This window comes from Pipistrellus kuhlii, unplaced genomic scaffold (genome assembly GCF_014108245.1).
Source record: "Pipistrellus kuhlii isolate mPipKuh1 unplaced genomic scaffold, mPipKuh1.p scaffold_m20_p_9, whole genome shotgun sequence".
Taxonomy (NCBI): Eukaryota; Metazoa; Chordata; class Mammalia; order Chiroptera; family Vespertilionidae; genus Pipistrellus; species Pipistrellus kuhlii.
In genome coordinates, this window is record NW_023425595.1 from 33619529 (window position 1) to 33639734 (window position 20206).

The window sequence follows — 20206 nt, forward strand, 5'->3', positions numbered from 1 at the left end:
GGAATTTGTGATCAGAGACCATCTGTGTGGTTACTTTTGGTCACTGAGCTTGCCAGACCTGCCATATTACACCCCCTCCCCCACTCCGTTGTCAGGTTTATTACATAGCCTTCTTTTCATTCACATAGGAGAGAAAAAACACCTGAGCACATGGCCTTGGTAGAAACAGAGGCAAAGTGGAAACTGAGAAGTCAAGTTAAAAATTTTTTTTCTGGCTCTGTGGGGTCTCCTATCCCCTGATGATCTTGCACTCAAGTGCAAAAGCGAGACCAGCATAAGATAGTAAAGCAAACTTGAAAAAGCTGACCTCCATGTGAATATCCAGTGTAGGAGCAACTACCTAAATGAGGGAACAAGTCAAGGACATGTAGAGTTTTCTACTGAAATGTCAGTTTTTGAAGGCTTTTCTTCAAAGGTTGTGTGTAGCAGTTTTCTTACAAATTTTCTCATTTAATTCAGAGCTGAACAATTAAACAACTCTGAGTTGAATGAAAAACAGCTCAGAGGAAACCAGTTAGCTTCTGTTGTGGCAACAACAGAGCTCTGTCTTGTTTTTGACTCCTCGGTTGCTTCCTCAATGATTATTTCTGACGATTCTGTACTTCCGTTTGCTCTGACCTAGAAGTGCCACCAAGTTTTCATTTTGCATGTTGACCAGAAGTGTAGACATGGGGACATATTGATAGAAGCCCCTACAAGCCCACTTTGTTCCTTGATATTTGTATTTTTGTTTTTAAAAATATGTTGTTATTGATTTCAGAGAGGAAGGCAGGGAGAGAGAGAGAAAGATAGAAACATCAATGGTAAGAATTATCAGTTGGCTGCCTCCTGCAGGCCCCTTACTGGGGATTGATCCTGCAACTCAGGCAGGTGCCCTGACTGGTGATTGAACCGTGGCCATGTGGTTCATAGATCCATGCTCAACCTCTGAGCCACTCCAGATGGATGTTCTTTGATATTTGTCATGCTTATGACCACCCATATTGACACAAGCAAACTCTCCTTGTGTCTCTGTTTATCAAATGGAAAAGGTATTTCTCATCCCATCATTCAACACCCGAGCTTATCTAAAGTAGGAATTACTTCAGGATTATGACTCCAAAAACATTAATGCTCAATAATAACCCTGAAATATATCTGATGGTTTTTGAAGTTTTGTAGTTTTGGACAGTACAGTAATCGAGGAGCTGATTTCTGGGCAGTGACTTCTGGATAACTGGCCTAATATTCTGGGAAGTACTATTGCTGATGGGCTGAATTAATTAGGGAGAGGAGCCATGGAAACAAGCAATATATAATTTTTGTTTAGAACTCTGCTGTAAGTCGCAGGGTCCAGATCAGAAGGCTTCCACAGTGTAAGAATTCAGAGGGAAATCATAATTGGATTGTTCTTGCTATGCAGTTGTGTAACTCTATCATTATTAATCCAGAGAGACAGTATTGTTTTCTCAGTAAGTGTGTGGTCAAGATATCTCTACACTTCTTCACCAGTGTTTTGAACCTTTTCCAGTTTTGTAAAGAAGCTGTCCCAGAGACTTATGTGAGAATTTGCCAACTTTTGGTGAAAGATTTTCCATCATTAAAAAGTTAAGAGTTGAATCAAATAGGAAATCAATAAGCTTTGTGTATCCTGTAGACAGACCCAAACTGCTTATACTCGCTGTGTCAGCTGGATCTTGACTATTTTTATCAGTATCAGAGCTGACAAAGCTTCTTGTTCAGGACTCCTGCTTTCCTTTTCATCCTGTGATAAGAGTATCTTTTGTAGATCCAAAGTACATTGTGAATAAAGTTGATCCACATTATTACTGTCTCTCCTTTTAAAATATTTTTATTTATTATATTTAGAGGCAGGGGAAGGGGAGAGGGACAGAGAGAGAAAGAGAAACACTGATTTGTTGTTCCACTTATTTATGCACTCATTGGTTGTTTCCTGTATGTGCCCTCACCAGGAGAGCAAACCCACAACTTTGGTATATCAAGACCACCCTCTAACCAACTGAGCTACCTAGGCAGAGCCCTGTCTTTCCTCCTCCTCTTCCTCTTTCTTTTTCTTCTTCTTTCTCACTTGAGGATATATTTTTATTGATGAGAGAGAGAAAGAGAGAGAGAGAGAGAGAGAGAGAGAGAGAGAGAGAGAGAGAGAGAGAGAGAGATATGGATTGGTTGCCTCCCATACATATGCTCCAATTGGCAATTGAACTCACAACCTTTTGGTGTATGGGACCATCAACTGAACCACTCAGCCAGGGCAGGGCCCTGTCTTCTTATTGGCAAAGCCCAATTAGCAATACATAGGAATGCATTTCTTAACAAGGGAAGGTCTATTTCAAGGACATTTGCAAGCTCTGCAATATTAGTATGCTCAACTATTGAAAAGAGTATAGAGTTTGAAAGTTTCATCATCTAGTCATCTTGCATTCAACTAATTACAAAATCTTAAAGAGATTAAAATTGTCATTAGTTAAAATAAAAAAATGGCTGAGACCGGTTTGGCTCAATGGATAGAATGTCGGCTTGGGACTGAGGGGTCCCGGGTTTGATTCCGGTCAAGGGCATGTACCTTGGTTGCGGGCATAACCCCAGTAGGGGGTGTGCAAGAGGCAGCTGATTGATGACTCTCTCTCATCGATATTTCTAACTATCTCTCTCCCTTCCTCTCTGTACAAAATCAATAAAAATATATTTTAAAAAATAAAAAATGGTTATATAAATGATGTATCACATTATAATCTCTAGTGATCTAGAGAGTTTAGAGTCTAAATTGGTGATCTTATCTACAATATGTTTCTGTATATTTTTATGTCATTATCTGACCAGCCTGCACCACCCACCATGCCTCTGTAGCAGTTTCCACTGACATTATTAGTAAACAATGTGACCATTTTTCAAATTTCAAAAATAAAATTGGTGATCTAGACTGATTTGTAATATCAATGTACTCCTACCTTTTTATGCCAAAGAAACTTAGAACTCAGCCTTAGGAAAACTGGGCAGTGAAGCATCAATCTTCTCACTGTTAACAGTGTCCTCTGTAATATAAAAAATGGTGTTGTCCTTAGGCCCTTTAAAGGTACAGCAAGAAATAATATTGACTATAATAGTTCCTCAAAGTATTTGCATTAACCTTTCTAAATACGTTTAAGTTATATTTCTGTATCATAACTGATTTTGGAAATGCAGAGAACAACCTGCTTTGCATATCTTCTCTGTGAATTTCTAAGACCCTGTGGCAGGGTGGCTGGCAGCTTGCCCTCTGGGTGGCTGTGCCGGATGTGGGACTCCCTGTCTGTGGTGGGAGGGCCCTGGAACAGCTGTGGGAGCCTGATGGAGGCCTCACCCTGTAGGCGTTAGAATGCCTGGGCTGCTTTATGGGAGAGAACAGAGAACAGTGTCAGGGGTGCATCAGAGGATTTAAGTTTCTTCATTAGATTATATTTTTTTAAGAAAAAAAAAAGAGCTTTTAAAATTATCTCTCTTATAAATAATTCTCTAGGCGACTAACCTACTCTTCTATTTGACCATTCCTCAATTTTGTTAAAAGGATTAGAGAATGCTTTCATTTTGCTTCTCTCCATTTCAAAAAATTTCCCGTATGACTCTTTTATGTTTAGGTTTCTCATATCCTTTCTAGAGTGTTTCATCCCACCTAAATCCATTATTCTGTGCTCTTCCATTTTCTCTAGGACCTTGATTCTGCAGTCTTTCCCTCTCATCTTCAATCTTTCCTTACTTCTAATATGTGTGTGTGTTTGTGTGTGTGTGTATTTGTGTGTGTGTGAATTGAACCTGCAGGACTTGCCTACTCTCCCCCCCCCTTTTTTTCTTCTTTTTGCCTACTCCTTTTAAAACAGACAATTTCCCCCTCTTTCCTTTCTCTGTCAAGTTTCCCAATAATTGGCTGTCCTCTGACTTTCATTATTTGATGAATAAACAAATGCTCTCACATTCACCTTCTCATTCACTTTACACCAGCCAAACGGGCCTTCTTTCTGTTCTTTGAACATGCCACGGTCAGTCTTCTAGGGCCTGTGTATTGCCTGTTCTCTTTTCTTGGAACCCTCTTCCTCAATTTGCCCAGCCAGCTCCTCTTATCATCTCTACAAAAACATTTTTTACACACACACACACACACACACACACACACAAAAACACACACGCATACACATGTAATTGCACATGCCAGTCAAGTCAAAAGTAAGATGACATTTTATTTTATTGATTGGTTGATTTTATAGCGAGAGTATAGGAGAGAGAAAAGAGAGAAAAAAAACCACCAGATTTGTTCTTCCACTTATTTATGCGTTCATTGGTTGATTCTTGTATGTGCCCTGACTGGGGATCAAACCTGAAACCATGGCATATTGCGGTGCTCTACCAACAGAGCAACCCACTCAGGGCAGTAAGAGAACATTTTACTTACTTACTTACTTATTTATTTATTTATTTATTATTTATTTAATATATATTTTATTGATTTCTTTACAGAGAGGAAGAGAGAGGGTAGAGTTAAAAACATTGATGAGAAACATCGATCAGCTGCTTCCTGCATACTCCCTACTGGGTATGCACCCGCAACCAAGGCACATGCCCTGAACCGGAATCGAACGTAGGACCCTTAAGTCCACAGGGGGACGCTCTATCCACTGAGCCAAACCAGTCAGGGCAGTAAAAGAACATTTTAACCAGGAATTTTAACTGAAAGCCAAACCAGACATTAAGTTGATAATTGATATATTTTTGCTTTTCTTTGAATTTCACAGTTTATATGTGTAGATGACCTCAACTGCAATTTAAATTTAGGAAAGTGCTGAGTGTAAGTGGATCTTCACTTTCTCCCAGGTGTAGCAGTCAGTGTGGGGAAGGAGGGATGGCTTTGCTGAACATTCCTGTGAGGTGGGATTGTTCCCATTTCTCTGGTAGGACACGGAGGTGCCAGGGTTTCTGGAGGTTAGGCTGCTGGTAAGGTGGGGGCGAGGTTTGAACCCAGTTCTGCCATTAGAGCCACACAGGCTGCTAAGAAGCAGAAAAACATTCAGGGTCCCCAGTGTCAACCTGGAAGATGTCTAGTCTTAAATCCAGAAGGAGGTCATCTGGTTTAATCCTGCCTTTGACAGATGGAGGAGCCGAAGCTCTAAAAGGCAGAACAACCAGCCTGCAGGAGAGCATAGAAGGCAGTGTGGGAGAGTGCGGCCGGATCTTGCCCAGCCCTTACAAACAGAAAGCCTGAAGTGAGAAAGTTAAATTCTGTCCAAGAAAAAGAAGGCAGAAAAGTGGCTGTTTTCTTTCTGACACCCATAATAATTTTCTAAAAACTCTGAGTCCTGCTACTTTAGGCTCTCAACTCCACCATCTATCTCTTTTCCCCCAAGTCCCACACTCTTCAAGATGCTTCACAGGACAGCCAGGAAATGGGGGCTGCATGGGAGTGGGGGGGTCCAGTGGCTATATGTCATCCATCCTCTGTAACTCCTGGCCCTGGCTCATTTGGCCGTACCTCTAATCCACTGTCTTTTAAGGACTTCCCTGACACTTCCTCACTGTCCTGGCAAAATCTTTACCAAGGCCTTGTCCTTATATTTACATTTGCACAGAACTTTTGCCTTTATAAAGTGCTTTTCTGTCCAGGGATGGGATTTTTATTCCCATTTTACAGGGAAGAAGACTGAGGCTGTTCTCTGGAATCTCCAGTGTTGTTAGGCACTAATTATGAGTCTCAGCCTCACACTGGCCAGCAGTGCTCCTTTGGTACACATTCCAGGTTTTCTCTTTTTCCCCTCATGTTTCATAGAATCCCAATGGATTCTATATGGCAGAGACATTACACAGACGGCTGGTGGTCCATGGTTAACCAAAGGCTGCAAGCACAAGCTTTATGTTGCTTTGGCAATGTCCTCCAGGTTCCTTAGCCAACTGCCAAGTTATCATGTGCCACTCCCGACCAATCCTTGCAGTCTTTTCTTTCATTGTCTAATCAGATTTTCCAGTTTACAATCTTCCAATTTATCCAAATGGATCTGTTTGGTTTATTTTTTCTTGCCTAAATGTTAGGCATTCAACCTAATGGGTTTCAAAAATTAATATAATTTATTTGCTATCTTATCAGTGTAAAACAAAAACATTAAGACAACACACTGAAAAAAAGAAAGAAGAGGGGGGAAAAAAGAAGAAGACAACACACTGAAGACCAGACTCCTTCCTCTTCTTCTCATTCTGTTTCTTGAGTCATCAGCAAGTAAACAGTTCTGTAAACATGTGTGGATCTGTGCCCTGTGCGCGTGGACCCACTGTTTTATTCCGTTTGTGACTGATTTTGTTCCAGTTGCATCCAAGTGGCCTGACCTGTTCAAAACGGAGATTCCCGTAGCATCTGGACATTCATCAAGGCCCGCTTCAGCTGCTCATAGGTAACAAACATCACCACGTTCCAGATTCCCAGGCGCAAAAAGGAGGGTGTAAATCTGATGAGAGAAACAACCAAAACATAAGGCAGAGTGGAAAGAAGTCTGTGCTCTCCCCATCACAGTGTCAGTGCCAACGACCGAGACTTGTGTTAGTCACAAACATTTTCTTAGACCTGTTCAGTCTTTTCCTTCTCTGCTGAGAGAATTCAGGCAGAAGGAGAGGAAAGAAAACTGGCATTTTTAGCCAGGTTACTCTACCAGGCAGTTATTCTCACTGTTCTATAAGATAGCCAATTGTGGCCAGTTGCCTTTTTCAGAAACTGCCACCCAGGGAGGTTAAGTAGCTCTTTTATAGCCACGTGAGTCCCTCTGCTGCTGGGTGATTCTGGGCTTGCATCCTGAATGTTCACCCCTGATGAGGTGCTAGGGCACCGAGAAGCTGGGATACCGCAGGGCAAAGATGGTGTAGCACCAAGTTTAGCTCATCTCCGGAGAGCCTGCCTGTTCTGTCCCCACCTCAGCTTTGCTTCAGACTCAGGGAGGAGCCTGTGACCTGGCCCTGCCCTCCTCCTCAGCCTCTCTCTGCTGATCCCCTCCTGGTCCTCTCTGCGCCTGCCAGACCCTTATTTCCATGCCCTTGCCCATGTTGCTCCTTCTGTTTAGAATGTCCTTGTCTGGCTGGTGGCTAATGGCTCTGTAGGAACTGGCTTGGTGGTCATAACCTCATGCCAAGGCCTCTCCTGAACCCTCAGCCTAGGCTCCTCATAGGGAGCATACTCCTGAGGCAATGAGCTCTGCCAGTTTTTAGATTCATGATCTCAGCTAATCTTTCTGACCATCAGTTTCCTTATCTGTAGAAGGAGGAAAACACAGGAACGGTATCTACCTCATAGAGTTGTTGTGAGGATTCAATGAGTTATGCACAGCACACAGCTCAGGGGCCAGTATCAGAAAATGCTCAATAGATGACACCTACTTGTCTGCTGCTCTTTGGGGAAGCATAGCACTAGCTCCTCACCCATGAGATGCAAAGCAAATGTTTCCCAAGTAAAATAATAAACGGAGACAAGTGGCTACAGCTTAAGATTGCAATGATAGAGGCACTTACAGGGAAAGAACAGACTGTCCGTGGGAACACAGACTGATGATGTCATTCCGAGGAGTTACAACCTGTTTGCTTACTGAGTTCACTCTAACACTGGGATCCAGAAAGTTCTCATCAGAGGTGGGAGGTGAGAGGGAAAATAAAATAGCTTAGCACCACAATGAACATGTTGGGTGAAGTCTAATGGGTTGGGTTTGAGCTGTGGCAGTGGGTTGGGAAAATTCTCAGGATTACTAACCACCTTTCCCTCCTTCCTGGCCCAGTGAATTTGAGGACAGCACTTGACCTATGCCTAGACTCCCGTTTCTCAGATAAGCCTCCCCTGACTCTCCAAATTGGATTTGGCTCATTCCCTGTCCCCACTCCCCCCCCACCCAACTTCCATAGTTTTTGATACTTTTCTTTGTGGCATTTACATCTGTACTGTTCATCACTGCATCCCAGAGGGACCTATGGTAGGCACATTATTCATGAAAGGAAGAAAGGAAGGAAGAAAAGGAGGAGAGGGGAGGGAGAAGGGATGGAGGCAGAGAGAGCAAACCAACTTTTCTGGAAGGGAGATGGAGACGGGAGGGGTAGGCTCACCCCTTGTAGAAGGCTGAGGCACCCTCCCGGGCCACCATCTTCAGCATACAGTCCAGGGGGCTGCGGTATTGGCCTGGGAGCGAGTTCATATACCGGGTCTTCACCACGTCCACTGGGGAGGCCACCACTGTGGCACAGAAACCGGCTCCAAAGGCAGAGACAAAGTGGCAGGGGAAGTTGTCTGTGGCAGGGAAGGAAGAGCAAAGACGGGGCTGTGAGATGGGATGAGCTCTTGCTTTCTGTTACATGTGTGTTCACCATATGTCCCCAGTTAAACGGTGAACTCCTTGAGCAGAAGGGTGGTACTTTCCATCGCTCACTGCCTGGGTGGAGCCCCTGGTAAGGACTGGCAAGATAGAACTGAGCCACCCCACAGCTGGAAGGTCATCCAGCCCAACCACCTTGTTTGAGGAAACTGGAGTCGGAGCAGATGATTCCCCACTTAAAGACACACGGTGAGAAGTGGTGCTGGGCTGGAAGCCAGCTCCCTGGCTTCCCCGTTCAGGGCTTCTTCCTACTCGTCTCAATGATGTTCTGGGCACTGCTCCTCTCTGATCCTTCTAAAGCCCAGTGGCCTCTGGGTGGTGCCCACTAGGTGGAGTTCCCAGTTCCCTCCCTGCGTGGGAGGGCTGTCTGCCTGGAGCCCAGGGCCTCACCGGTGAGCAGGTGATAGTCCAGCAGCTTCTCCTTGATGATGTCATAGGTCACCATCTCAGCACAGTTGACAATGGCATTCCTTGTGATGTTGGGGAAAGTTCCTGTTGGAAAGGGAGTGTGGGCTGATAAATGGGGAGCAGGAGAAGTGGACCCCTGGCTGCAAGGCCATAGACTTCCAGTGGTTTCAGAGAGCCCACTGAAACCTGAGCAGATTACACATAACGCAGTGTTAACAACTCGGATTGTCCATGTCCTCCTTAGCGGCAGAAAACAGAGAGGCCCACTTGTGTTTGTTTGGGCAACATTTTGGAGGATAATCTGCAAAACCTATCAAAATTCACATATCCCTCCCTGAGACTTGTCTAAGGCAGGAAAGGAAGTCTTCCTTTGGGAGAGGAAGGGGGGCTCTTGCAATGGTGACAGAGCGCAGTGTTGGCAGCATCCAGGAGAGCATCCAGACCAAGCCCTGGTTTCTCAGAGGAGGGCCAGGCTCCAGGAGGGCACAGCACAAGCGAGTGCAAGGTCCGGGCTCTGACCCAGGTGTCCGTCCTGCTCTTAACCTCCACTGGGTCACTGTTTCTTCTGAAGGACTCATGGGACCCCAGTCTCCATGTGGGAGAGATTCCAGCATCTGTCGGCGTTGCCACCATTTAGACACGTAGGGACCCCTAAAGCCATGCTCCCAAGGAAGCTCCCTCTTCACAGTGTCTCCTGCGCCCCACTCCTCGCAGCTGCCTGTTTCTTCACCTCTCTTCAGCGTTTGCTTGGAAGGTCCTCCCTGCAATCTCCACACACTCAGAGCCTCCTGAGCCTCTGAGGCCCAGCTTAAGCGTCACCTTCCCTCCAGAGCCCACATGGCCTCTCCTGCCTCTGGGCCTGCATCTCTGTGAGCCTAGCACACCCTGCCCCGTGGTATGGCTGCTCCTTGGCACGGCTCATCTCCTCTGTCTTCCAGTCACTCCTGCGCTGGTGGAGGGTTGGCAGAGTGAGCTGAACTGGGAGCACCGTGTTAAGTCAGGAGGTATTTTAGGTAGGATGCTCTTTCAGAATCACTGGAATACACTCTGCTGGGAGTTCCCTCGTTGCTCAGTTCTCTGTCCCAGCCCGAGGGTGGGAAAAGCTCTGCCGAAGGCCCTGAGACTGGAGTCCAGGCTTACCTTTCCACAGGCCCCTGAGCCCTTCCTCCCTCGCGATGGTCCTGTAGGCGTCCATTGTCCCGCTGTACTTCTTGCTGCCGTCAGGCCCGAAGTGCTTGTTGGCCTGAAATCGGACCTTCACCACGTCGGTGGGCTGGGCACAGGTTACCGCCATGGCCCCTGTGGTGCAGCCCGCCAAAATCCGGGTGATGAAGCTGGAGTCTGGGGAGGAGGAGGAGAGAGAGCGGGCCAGTGTCCCATCACCTGACACCTCTCTGAGTCTCATGCCATTCTCCCCTGCCTGAGGCCTGCCTCTTCTCCTGGGTCAGAGTTTTGGAGCTTTCTTTAAGGAGCTCTGAGTCTCCTCAAGAGTGTCCGTTACCAGCCCCCATACCCCAGCTCTGCCTCTGGTCTCTGGGCCCATGCACGGGTGTCCCCGGGTACTGGGCGCTCACGCTCTGATCCTTTGGGGGTATACAGCTGCTTGACAGAGTCGTAGAGGCCGATGCGGATGGAGGCGAAGCTCATCTGGCGCTGCAGGCCGGCGACCAGCCCGCTGTAGGGGCTGCGGAGGCCCTCGGTGCGCACCATGGTCAGGATGGTGCCCAGCACGCCGCGGTACTGGATGCTCCGGGCCGCCTGGGATGCCTGGTTCTCCCCCTGGATCTGAGGGACACCCCGCAGAGCTGTGAGAAGCATGGTGGGTGGGTGGCGGGGGCAGATGGGCTGTGTTCAGAGGCACCTGCCTGGGGCTGGACTTGGAGGACAAGCATGACCAAGCTGTCGCATCTCAGGGAAAGTGACTGAGGCTTGTGCCACAGCTTACAGCTCACAGTGTGGCATTTGCTGCTCAGAGAAAGGGAGGGCAGATTGGTTTTCCCATCAAAGTGGTCAGTGGCTTGCTCAAGGTCACCCAGTAATTCCTTACTTTTACTTCACTCTTCATGGTTTACAAAATAGGGCTAGGCCTTGAAGGGTCCTGTCACGTCATGCCAAGGAATAAGATATTTTTGTCTTGGGCAATGATGATGGGGAGGCAGCAAGGCAGGGCCGGCAGCAGTGGAGGAGTGGCCTGCTCAGGGTTCTGTGTGGGGAAGAGCTTGTTGGGAGGCGGTACAGGCGTGTGGTAGAGACCTCAACCCTTCCTTTGATGCGAACAGTGACCCTCGGCCAAGGGGCACCTACCTGCAGGCGGACCTTGGCTGTGTCCAGTGGGAAGGTGAGGAGGTCAGCAAAGCAGGCCGCCATGCCCGCCCCCAGGAACTTCACGGCTGTTGTCGGAGGCATCTCTGAAGGCTTCAGTCCAACCATGGTCCCAGAGCTTTCTTCCAGTCCCGTGAGGACCCAGTTCAGGTCCGAGGAGAGCGGCTGCTCTGCAGCCCTGGGCTTTATACAGGGAGGAGGCTGCGGAGAGAGGCCAGCGGAGGCAGATGGAACCAGTGCTGCCTGGCTCAGCATCAAGAAGGGCTTTCTGAGTGAATAGCCTGGGCATTTCCATGTCCAGCCGTGTGGATCTGGCTTAGAAAAATTGGCCACATGACTTTGCCTTATCTCTTAAATTTTTTTTTTAAAAAAATTGATTTTAGAGAGAAAGGGAGAGGGAGAGAGATATATAAAAATCACTGATGAGAGAGAATCATTGATAGGCTGCCTTCTACACACCCTACATTGGGAATCGAACCCACAACCCGGGCATGTGCCCCAACTGGGAATCGAACCATGACCTCCTGGTTCATAGGTTGATGCTGAGCCATGCTGGCCAGGCTGACTTATTTCTTTTGACCTTAAAAGGATGAAGTTGCATATAAAACTTTGGTTTATTTATTTATTTAATTTATTTATTTAAAAAAATATATATTTTATTGATTTTTTACAGAGAGGAGGAGAGAGGGATAGAGAGCTAGAAACGTCAATGAGAATCGTCGACCAGCTGCCTCTTGCACACCCCCTACCTGGGATATGCCCGCAACCAATGTACATGCCCTTGACCGGAATCAAACCTGGGACCTTTCAGTCCACAGACCGATGCTCTACCACTGAGCCAAACCGGTTTCGGCAAAACTTTGATTTTTAAAAAAATATCTATATATTTTATTGAGTTTTCACAGAGAGGAAGGGAGATGAATAGATAGCTAGAAACCTTGATGAGAGAGAAAAATCAGCTGCCTCCTGCTGAGCCAAACCGGTTTCGGCTAAACCTTTGTTTTTATTTAAAAAGTCAAAAATTTGATGTACAATTTCCATGTAATGGTTGTATGTATTTTAATGAGCTGTAATGGGTCATGTGTGTTGATTATGGAATGTTTGGCCAGGACAGCAGATGGGTGAAGGGATTTTCTAGGCGGGGATCTAACCTGGCATCCAAGCATACCTAAGTCAGATCATGTCACTCCCTGTCCAATATGCCCCCTCTGTTATTGAGAACAAAATCCCAAGTCCTTGCTGTGGCCTGGGGGCCCCTCCGTAAGACCCACCTGGTGCCAGGCTCTGTACGTGGTGCTCCCCAGGCAGTCCTGAGTAACGGTGAGTGTGACCTGCCCACAGGCACTCTCAAGGAGTCTCGCAGGGGCATGAGACATGCCTACGGGTGATTGTAGTGCGAGATGGGCTGGACCAAGGCCAGAGAAAGAAGCCACCCAGAAGGGGCTAAAAGGAGGGAGACCCCCTCTCTTGTTTGTGAGGTAGAATTAGAACAACTTCATGGGGGAGGGTTGTATGAATTAGGCCTTGAAAAGTGGGCAGAGTGTTCAGCTGGAGAAGAGCGTGCGAGTGCAGGAAAGGCACGAGCTATGAGAGCCTGCGGCCCGGCTTAGGGTGGGAGGAGGGAGAGGCTGCTGGGCCATGAGGACCTCGCAGTGAGCTTTACACACCGTCTCATGGAATTCTCACAACTTTTCTGAAAGGGAGCTTCCCCTTCCTTTCCCGACTTTGGATGAGCAAACCGAGGCTCAGAGACACACGCTGGCTCAGCGTTACCAGCCGCTGGTGTCAGAGCCTGGTTCCCTCTGCTCTACTAGGCTCGCCATAGCCCTGGAAAAGAGGAAGGGCACCATGTGAGTCCATTTTACAGCTGAGAAAATAGAGGCTTAAGAAAGAAAGAGACTGGCTCAGATTCACAGAATTCCAGCCAGGTTCTCGTGATGGCATTAGGCTCCCTTCCCCATTCCACTCCGGGGCCTGGGGAAGGCTGTGGTGGGATGGATATCCATCATCTTGCCTGTATAGTGAGGGCATTCAAGCGCTGGCGAGCATGTGCCCAGTTTGGAGGTGAAATAACCGGCCCCCAAGTGGCTGGGGCCTCTGCAGTTTGGCTTCCTCCACAGTGCTCTTCCCACAGCTGCTCCTCCCACAGCCCGTCTCCCTGCCTTTCTGCATTGCTTTCCTCACAGGGTCCAAGGAGGATCTGATTTCTTGGGAGGATGGTGTAGAGGTGCTGTGTCTGCACAGCTGAGCCTAGCTGAAGGAACAGTCTGGACGTCATGGTGGGGAACACCCCCACCCCCCCTTTCACACTCCCCTTTGCCCTACAGAAGACCAGCAGCTGCCAGGGCTGGCTGGGTCCCCAGCCTGGGGCTGGATGGCAACCGCAGAGACCTCCCCCAGTGCGCGCATTCTGTCAGCCTCTCTTCCTTTAAGCACTAGCGACCCCCTGCCCTCCCCTCCTTGGGCCTGTGCTGGGCTTCTTGGAACCTTAGCCTGGAATGTGAGGGCATGAGTCTCAGAGTTGGGAGGCCCTTGGGGGCTGAGCTCCCTGGTGTCTCTCACTGGTTGTTGGAGTGTCCCCTATTCACAATCTCTTGGGGGTTACCCAAGCTCTAACAGAAGATCCCTACAAGTTAGGTGTTTTTACTCTACTTTCAGAGTTACAAACTGAGGCCCAGACAGCTGGTGAGGTCACAGGTGCACAGGGCTATGTGACTCCAAGGCACGTGTGAGATGTGCCGGCCTGGCAGAGAACACTCTGAACTTCCTGGTCCCCAGCTACTCCTGGTGCTATACCGTGCTTTCTTGTAGGATTAGCTCATTAACTGCAGTGGTTCCTCCCCTGAAGGAGGACGGCAAAGGCAGGGACAGGGCTGACTTTCCTCCTCCTCTGTCCAGCCTGGCACAGGGACGGCCCAGGGCTCGAAAGGCCCAAGGAGGTCCAGTTGACCAAGGAACCCCCCTTGCTAAAGGGGAAAAATGGGAAGGAAAATCGGAGGTGTCCACAGCAGCCTTAAGTGGGGACCTCCAATGCCAGGGCTATACTGAATCTAGTGAGAGTGAATAGTGGTCGGGGATTTGCAGTTGAGGAGTGACATTAGCACACCCACCTGCAGAGCAGGCTGGTACAGACCTTTGGACTGGAAGGGAGAGATGAAAGGCTCGAGACCAGTGAGCAGGTGGTTGGAATGGTACAGGGAGAGGTACTGGAGCCTGAACGTGATCAAGAACAATGGCTCCAGACCTGGCTTGTTTGGCTCAGTGGATAGAAGGGTCCCAGGTTCATTTCCAGTCAAGGACCTGTGGGGGGCATGCAGGAGGCAGTCAATCAATGATTCTCTCTCATTACTGATGTTTCTGTCTCTCTCTCCCCTCTCCCTTCCTCTCTGAAATAAAAATGTATTAAAAAAAAAAAAAAAAAAAAGAACAGTGGCTTAAGCCCTAGCCAGTTTGCTCAGTGGATAGAGCATCAGCCTGCACCGAAGCACAGGATCAATTCTCGGTCAAGGGCACGTACCTCATGCGCAAGTTCGCTCCCTGCCTCTGTTCCGGCAGAGAGGGAGGCAACCCGTTGATGTGTCTCTCACACTGATGTTTCTCTCTCCCTCTCTCCACCCCTTCCTTTCCTTCCATCCACTCTCTCTGAAAAAGCAGTGGAAAAAAATATCTTCAAGTGAGGATTAACCAGAAAACAAACCAAGAAGAGCAGTGGCCCGGGGTGAAGCTGGGGCGTATTCCAGAGGTAGTCCTGAGCCACCCGCGGGAGGCAGAGTGGAGAGGCATGGACTCCGGCCAAAAGCCACACCTTTTGGGGAGGGCTTTAGCACTTCCAATGGTCAAACTGGGGTGGGGGCAGGGGGGCTACAACGGTGGGCACAGGTAAGGCTGCCCTGAGACCAGTGCTCCCCACCTTCCTCCCCCTTCACTCCAGCCTCCTGATATGAGGAACCCTAGCAGCCAGCAGGCCTTTGCCACTGGCGGGAAGAAGCAGCTGAGAGCAGAATCCTCCTCCCGCTGGCTCTGCTGGGGCACTGGAGGGATGGGATGGTCTAGTCCACATGGCCTGGGGCCGTGGTTGGCAAACTGCAGCTTGAGAGCCACATGCGGCTCTTTGGCCACTTGAGTGTGGCTCTTCCACAAAATACCAAGGCCTGGGCGAGTCTATTTTGAGGGAGTGGCGTTAGAAGATGTTTAAGTTTAAAAAATTTGGCTTTCAAAAGAAATTTCAATCGTTGTATTGCTGATATTTGCCTCTGTTGACTAATGAGTTTGCCGACCACTGGACTGGGGTAATGGTGCCATTAATGCTTGCTGAGTGGCTCCTGCACAAGACACCAAGCGGAGGGCTTCCTGGGCATTGAAAAATTCAGTCTCTTTATAAAACTCTAAGGCAGCGGTTCCCAATCTGTGGGTCGAGACCCCTTTGTGGGTTGAACGACCCTTTCACAGGGATCACCTAAGACCATAGGAAAACACAGGTATTTACATTACGATTCATTAACAGTAGCAAAATTACAGTTATGAAGTAGCAACAAAAATAATTTTATGGTTGGGGGTCACCGCTATGGTTGCTATGGTTACTCCTTCGTTACCAAGGGTCCGGAGGTTTTGAGGGCTCAGCCAGTCAAGGCTGAGAGATGGAGCTGGGATTGGAGCCCAGATCTGCCTGACACCTGTGCCTGTTCCATTGCTCAGGCTCAGGCTTCAGGGAGAGCTCAGGATTACGGAGTGGATTCTCAGCCCTCAGCCCCAGAGATCCCGATTCAGGCCTGGGTTGGGGTCTGGGAATCTACATTAGAACAAGTTCCCTGATGTCTCTGAAGCAACCCTGATCTGAGACACCCTGCCAATCCCCCATCCTGGCAAAGCCTCCTTGGCATTCCCGCTAAGGGAACCCCCTGGGCAGAGATTCCCACGGGCTGTAAAACTCCCAGCATGCAACATGTACCAGGCCTCATGCCATACATGTCTCCACCTTCCGTTCTCAGGAAAGGGGTCTCCGGAGCCCTTTTGGGGAGAGGATTTTATGCTCTAAAAGGAACCCTAGAAGGATTCTGGGCCAGATTAAGGAGAAAGTCACTTAGGTATGGGGATGTGCAAAGTCACAGCAGAGGCAGTCAGCGGAGCAAGGGGCCAGTCCGGGGTGAGTGACATGGTGGTGGGGTTGAGTCCCAGCCCTGCCACCGTGCCTCACCAGCGCTGCAGTTCCCTCCCCTTGACAAGGTGGGGCTGGACTAAATCTCCATAAGCTCTGTGATGCCATGGTACGGGTCCCTGCCAGTTCCTGGCTGTGGTGAGGGGAGAACATGAGGGGGTGGGTAGAGAATGGGATCTTACCCGAGTCCAGCAGGGGTAGGGGAAGCTCAGGACCTCCTTAGGGCTCCATCCCAGGAGGCGGCAGCAGGACTCTGATTGCTCCCTGGCCATTCACTGCTGTCTCTGCACCTCCGGCTTGGCACCTATCTTTATACACTCCGGCTGACCTGAAACCTTACCCTGCATCTGCTAGTGACAGCCTGTCACTTGACAAGAGGCGGCTGGTGAGGGGCAGGGAGGCGAGGGAGGAGGTCAGAGTTCTAGATCTGGTTCAGTTCCTTTCACTCGAGGTTCTTTAAAATAGCTATTGAAGGAAGCTATTGAAGAGCTACCTCAGAGGACGATATATATGTGCATGTGTGGGGTGTTGGACCGGTCACCTGTAAAAATCCAAAGGTCAAGGCCTCCCTCCATTGGCTGGGCAGGTCTCTCCCCAGCCTCCTCTCAATAATAACACTGATAGCCAAAACTGATTTGGCTCAATGAATAGAGCGTCAGCTTGCGGACTGGAAGGTCCCGGGTTCGATTCTGGTGAAGGGCATGTGCCTTGGATGCGGGCACATCCCCAGTGGGGGGTGTGGAAGAGGCAGCTGATCGATGATTCTCTCTCATCGATGTTTCTAACTCTCTATCCCTCTCTCTTCCTCTCCGTGAAAAATCAATAAAATATATTAAAAAAAATAACACTGATAACAACTCATTTCTTGGTGTCTACTATGAACTAGATACTTTACATATTTTATTTCTATTTCTTACAACCCTAGAAGGTAGGTGCTAATACGATTCTAAGTTTAATTATTTTAAAATATATTTTATTGATTTTTTACAGAGAGGAAGGGAGAGGGAGAGAGTTAGAAACATCGATGAGAGAAAAACATCAATCAGCTGCCTCCTGCACACCTCCTACTGGGGATGTGCCCACAACCAAGGTACATGCCCTTGACCGGAATCAAACCTGGGACCTTTCAGTCTGCAGGCCGATGCTCTATCCACTGAGCCAAACTGGTTAGGGCGAAGTTTACTTATTTTTTAAATAACAGTTTTGTCCTGGCCAGTGTTTCTCAGTGTTTGGAGCATTGGCTCACACACTGAAGGATCTCAGGATTGATTTTATGTCAGGGTACATAGCTGGTGGCAGTTTTGATCCCTGGTCAGGAAGTGTGTGTGAGGCAACTAATTGATGTCTCTCTTTCACATTGATGTTTCTCTCTCTCTCTCCCCCACCTCCCTCCCTTCCACCCTCTCTAAAAAACAATGGAAAAAATATCAAGTGAGGATTAACAATAAATAATAAAAATAAAGCTTTACTGAGATATAATTCACACACCATTTATCTACCTATTCAGTGTTTTTAGTATATTCGCATTTATACTACCATTAATCATCACAATTTTAGGACATTTTCATAACCTCTCAAAATAAATTTTCCCTACACATCAGCAGTCACTTCCCTTCTCCCCAGCCCCAAGTAATTACTATAGATTTGCTTGTTCTGAATATTTCATATAAATAGAATCATTTCATATAAATAGAATATGTGACATACCCTGTGACTGGCTTCTTTAACTTAGCATACTGCTTCCAAATTTCATCGTTTCATTCCTTTTCATGGCAGAGGATCCTAACATTTGCAATGCTCATTTTACAGAGAACAGTCTCAGGGAGAGACAGTGGCTTACACAGGTCACACAGCTAGTATGAGGCAGAGCCTGGTCTCGAGCCTGTAAATTGTAACATACTTTGGGTCTGTCTGCTGTGACCATGTTTTCGATGACATAACATTTGGAGGCTCCGGCAAGGACACTGCTGGAGCCAAAGGCAGCTGGGGGCAGGATGGGTAGGCACTGAGGGTAGGGGTTGGACACAGGTGTCAGAGAAGAGAGGAGAGAAGGGGAAGGGGTCAGGAGAGGAGAGGGCAGGGGAAGAGAGAAAGAAAGGGGTGGGAAGGGAAGGGAATGAACTGGGGCAGAGTAGGCAGAGGCCAATGCTGGCTTTGGGCACAGAGCCATGGCCTCGAGGCAGATGATCATAAGTTCAGATGCTCAGGTACAAAGCCTGCCCTCCTCCTTGAACCAGGCCCTGCCCAAATGTCAGCAGGACAGGGGGTTGTGTAAGTAAGTGTTGCTAGAGAAGTGCTGCTAGGGCCACTGAGGTTGGGAGGGCTCAGGACATAGGTTCCAGGCTCCACCTGAAGATGCTGGCCCCGAGGTGGTGGGTGAATTGCAGTGGGAGGGATAAACAGTAGGAACCCAAACAAGGGGACAGCCAGCCCTGGAGAATGTCAGAGGGCAGGCAGGCGGGCCAGCTCAGCTTACACTGGCCTGAGAGCTTCTTGAGGGCGGGGTCAGGCCTGTCTGCTTTGGTTCTGTCCCCAGAGTCCAGCCCGCTCTAGAAGTCCCAAGGTTGGCTGCCCTGAGCTGGGATCAAGCCTGTGGGTGATCAGAAACCCATTTTCAGGTCTCCACAAAGGGAGCGCTCTAAGGGAAGTGGGGGTGACAAGGCTAGCTCTGCTGGTGGTGGTGGGAACCATCAGGTGCCTCATACTGCATGACCCTGCGTGGTGTTTCCCCGGAGCTGTCACTGGGAAACAGAGCCAGCTTCCGGGGGTGCAGTGGGTTTCAGACCCTCAGAGTGTGTCATGAAGGCTGCCCTCGGCCTGGGTGGAAGCAGCCCGTGTCCTCCTGTGGCCTTATCCTAACTCGAGCTGATCAGGCTATTTTCAGGACCTGAAGAGGATTTACTAGTAGAAGGAATATTCTCCAGCTTAACACCTCAGGCCTGGGCCCCTGACTGCCCCACTGTAGATTCTCTGGGGCTTCAAGGGTGGAAGAGCCCCAGGCCTTCACACTCTGGGCTGGTGGCTTGAGAGGGAGGCTCTGGGGAGGGGGTGAGCTGGCAGGCGAGGGGATCAGGTGAACAGATGAAGGAGGGCAGGCTGGCCTGAGGGCACTTCACGGATGAGGCCTCCCCCCCGCCTCCCCCCCCAGTCCCTCCCTGGGGGTCCTGCCTCACGGTGTACCCTCCAAGGACATGTCCTACCTCTCTCTCTCTGTTATTGGTGCACTTGCCTGTGCAGAAGTGTGGAGGTGTGGGCGGGGCTGACATTTCCTAAGCCTCCACTAGGTGCCAAGTGCAGGCGAAGCACTTCCACAAATGTCATCTCATTTCATCTTCACACCGACCCTGTGAAGCTGGGGTTATCGTCTCCATTTTACAGATGAGGCAACAGAGGTTCAGAGGCAGGGAGAGTCAAGCCGGAGGGGACCGGCTGGGGGAGCGGTGTCTTCTCCATCCCCAGGTGCACGTGGCCCGAGCACCCGCTGGGTACTCTCTCTGGGCTCCCCACGACTTCTCTGTCCTAGGAAGCCTTTCCTGACTGCTCCAACCCACATGGTCTTTCTCCATATGGCCCCTGAATTCACAGCACTCACTGGCTGTGACCGGTTTTGGCCACCGAGTGCAGAAGCCTTGGGACGTCTCTGGAGATGCTGTGTGTAGTTCACTTCCTAGCTACACCAACAAGGGCAAATTTAAGTTCACTGAGCTTTAGTTAACTCTAAAATGGGAAGCCTAACGTGGGTGATAGAGTTGCTTTTTTGGGAATAAGTGAAATGACCTGTGCTTAGGGGTAGAAAGCAGGGCCCTCTCTGTTAGCTCCCTTCTAGCTTGTGGCAGCCACTCTGCACATCTTTGCCCTTATCTCCCCCACAGGCCCTGTCTACAGTAGCTGCTCAGTTTGAGCTCTGACAGTCTAAGCCAGAGCCATGTATCCCGGAGAGGTGGGGAATTCTGAGACCACT

The 20206-nt window shown here is 48.9% G+C and overlaps 1 protein-coding gene and 1 pseudogene across 1 annotated transcript; both read right to left on the bottom strand.

Annotated features, from left to right (window-relative positions):
- Positions 1-862: 862 nt before the first annotated feature.
- On the bottom strand, positions 863-5845 carry LOC118712743 (annotated as a pseudogene).
- On the bottom strand, positions 5777-16750 carry LOC118712741 (mitochondrial uncoupling protein 3). Its single transcript, XM_036426822.2, has 7 exons — positions 16428-16750; positions 11073-11291; positions 10343-10553; positions 9909-10109; positions 8751-8852; positions 8095-8275; positions 5777-6461 (listed from the first exon to the last, which is right to left on the bottom strand). Exons 1-7 carry the CDS (start codon positions 16515-16517, stop codon positions 6347-6349), a joined length of 1119 nt encoding a protein of 372 aa, XP_036282715.1. The 5' UTR covers positions 16518-16750; the 3' UTR covers positions 5777-6346.
- Between the last annotated feature and the right edge of the window lie 3456 nt (positions 16751-20206).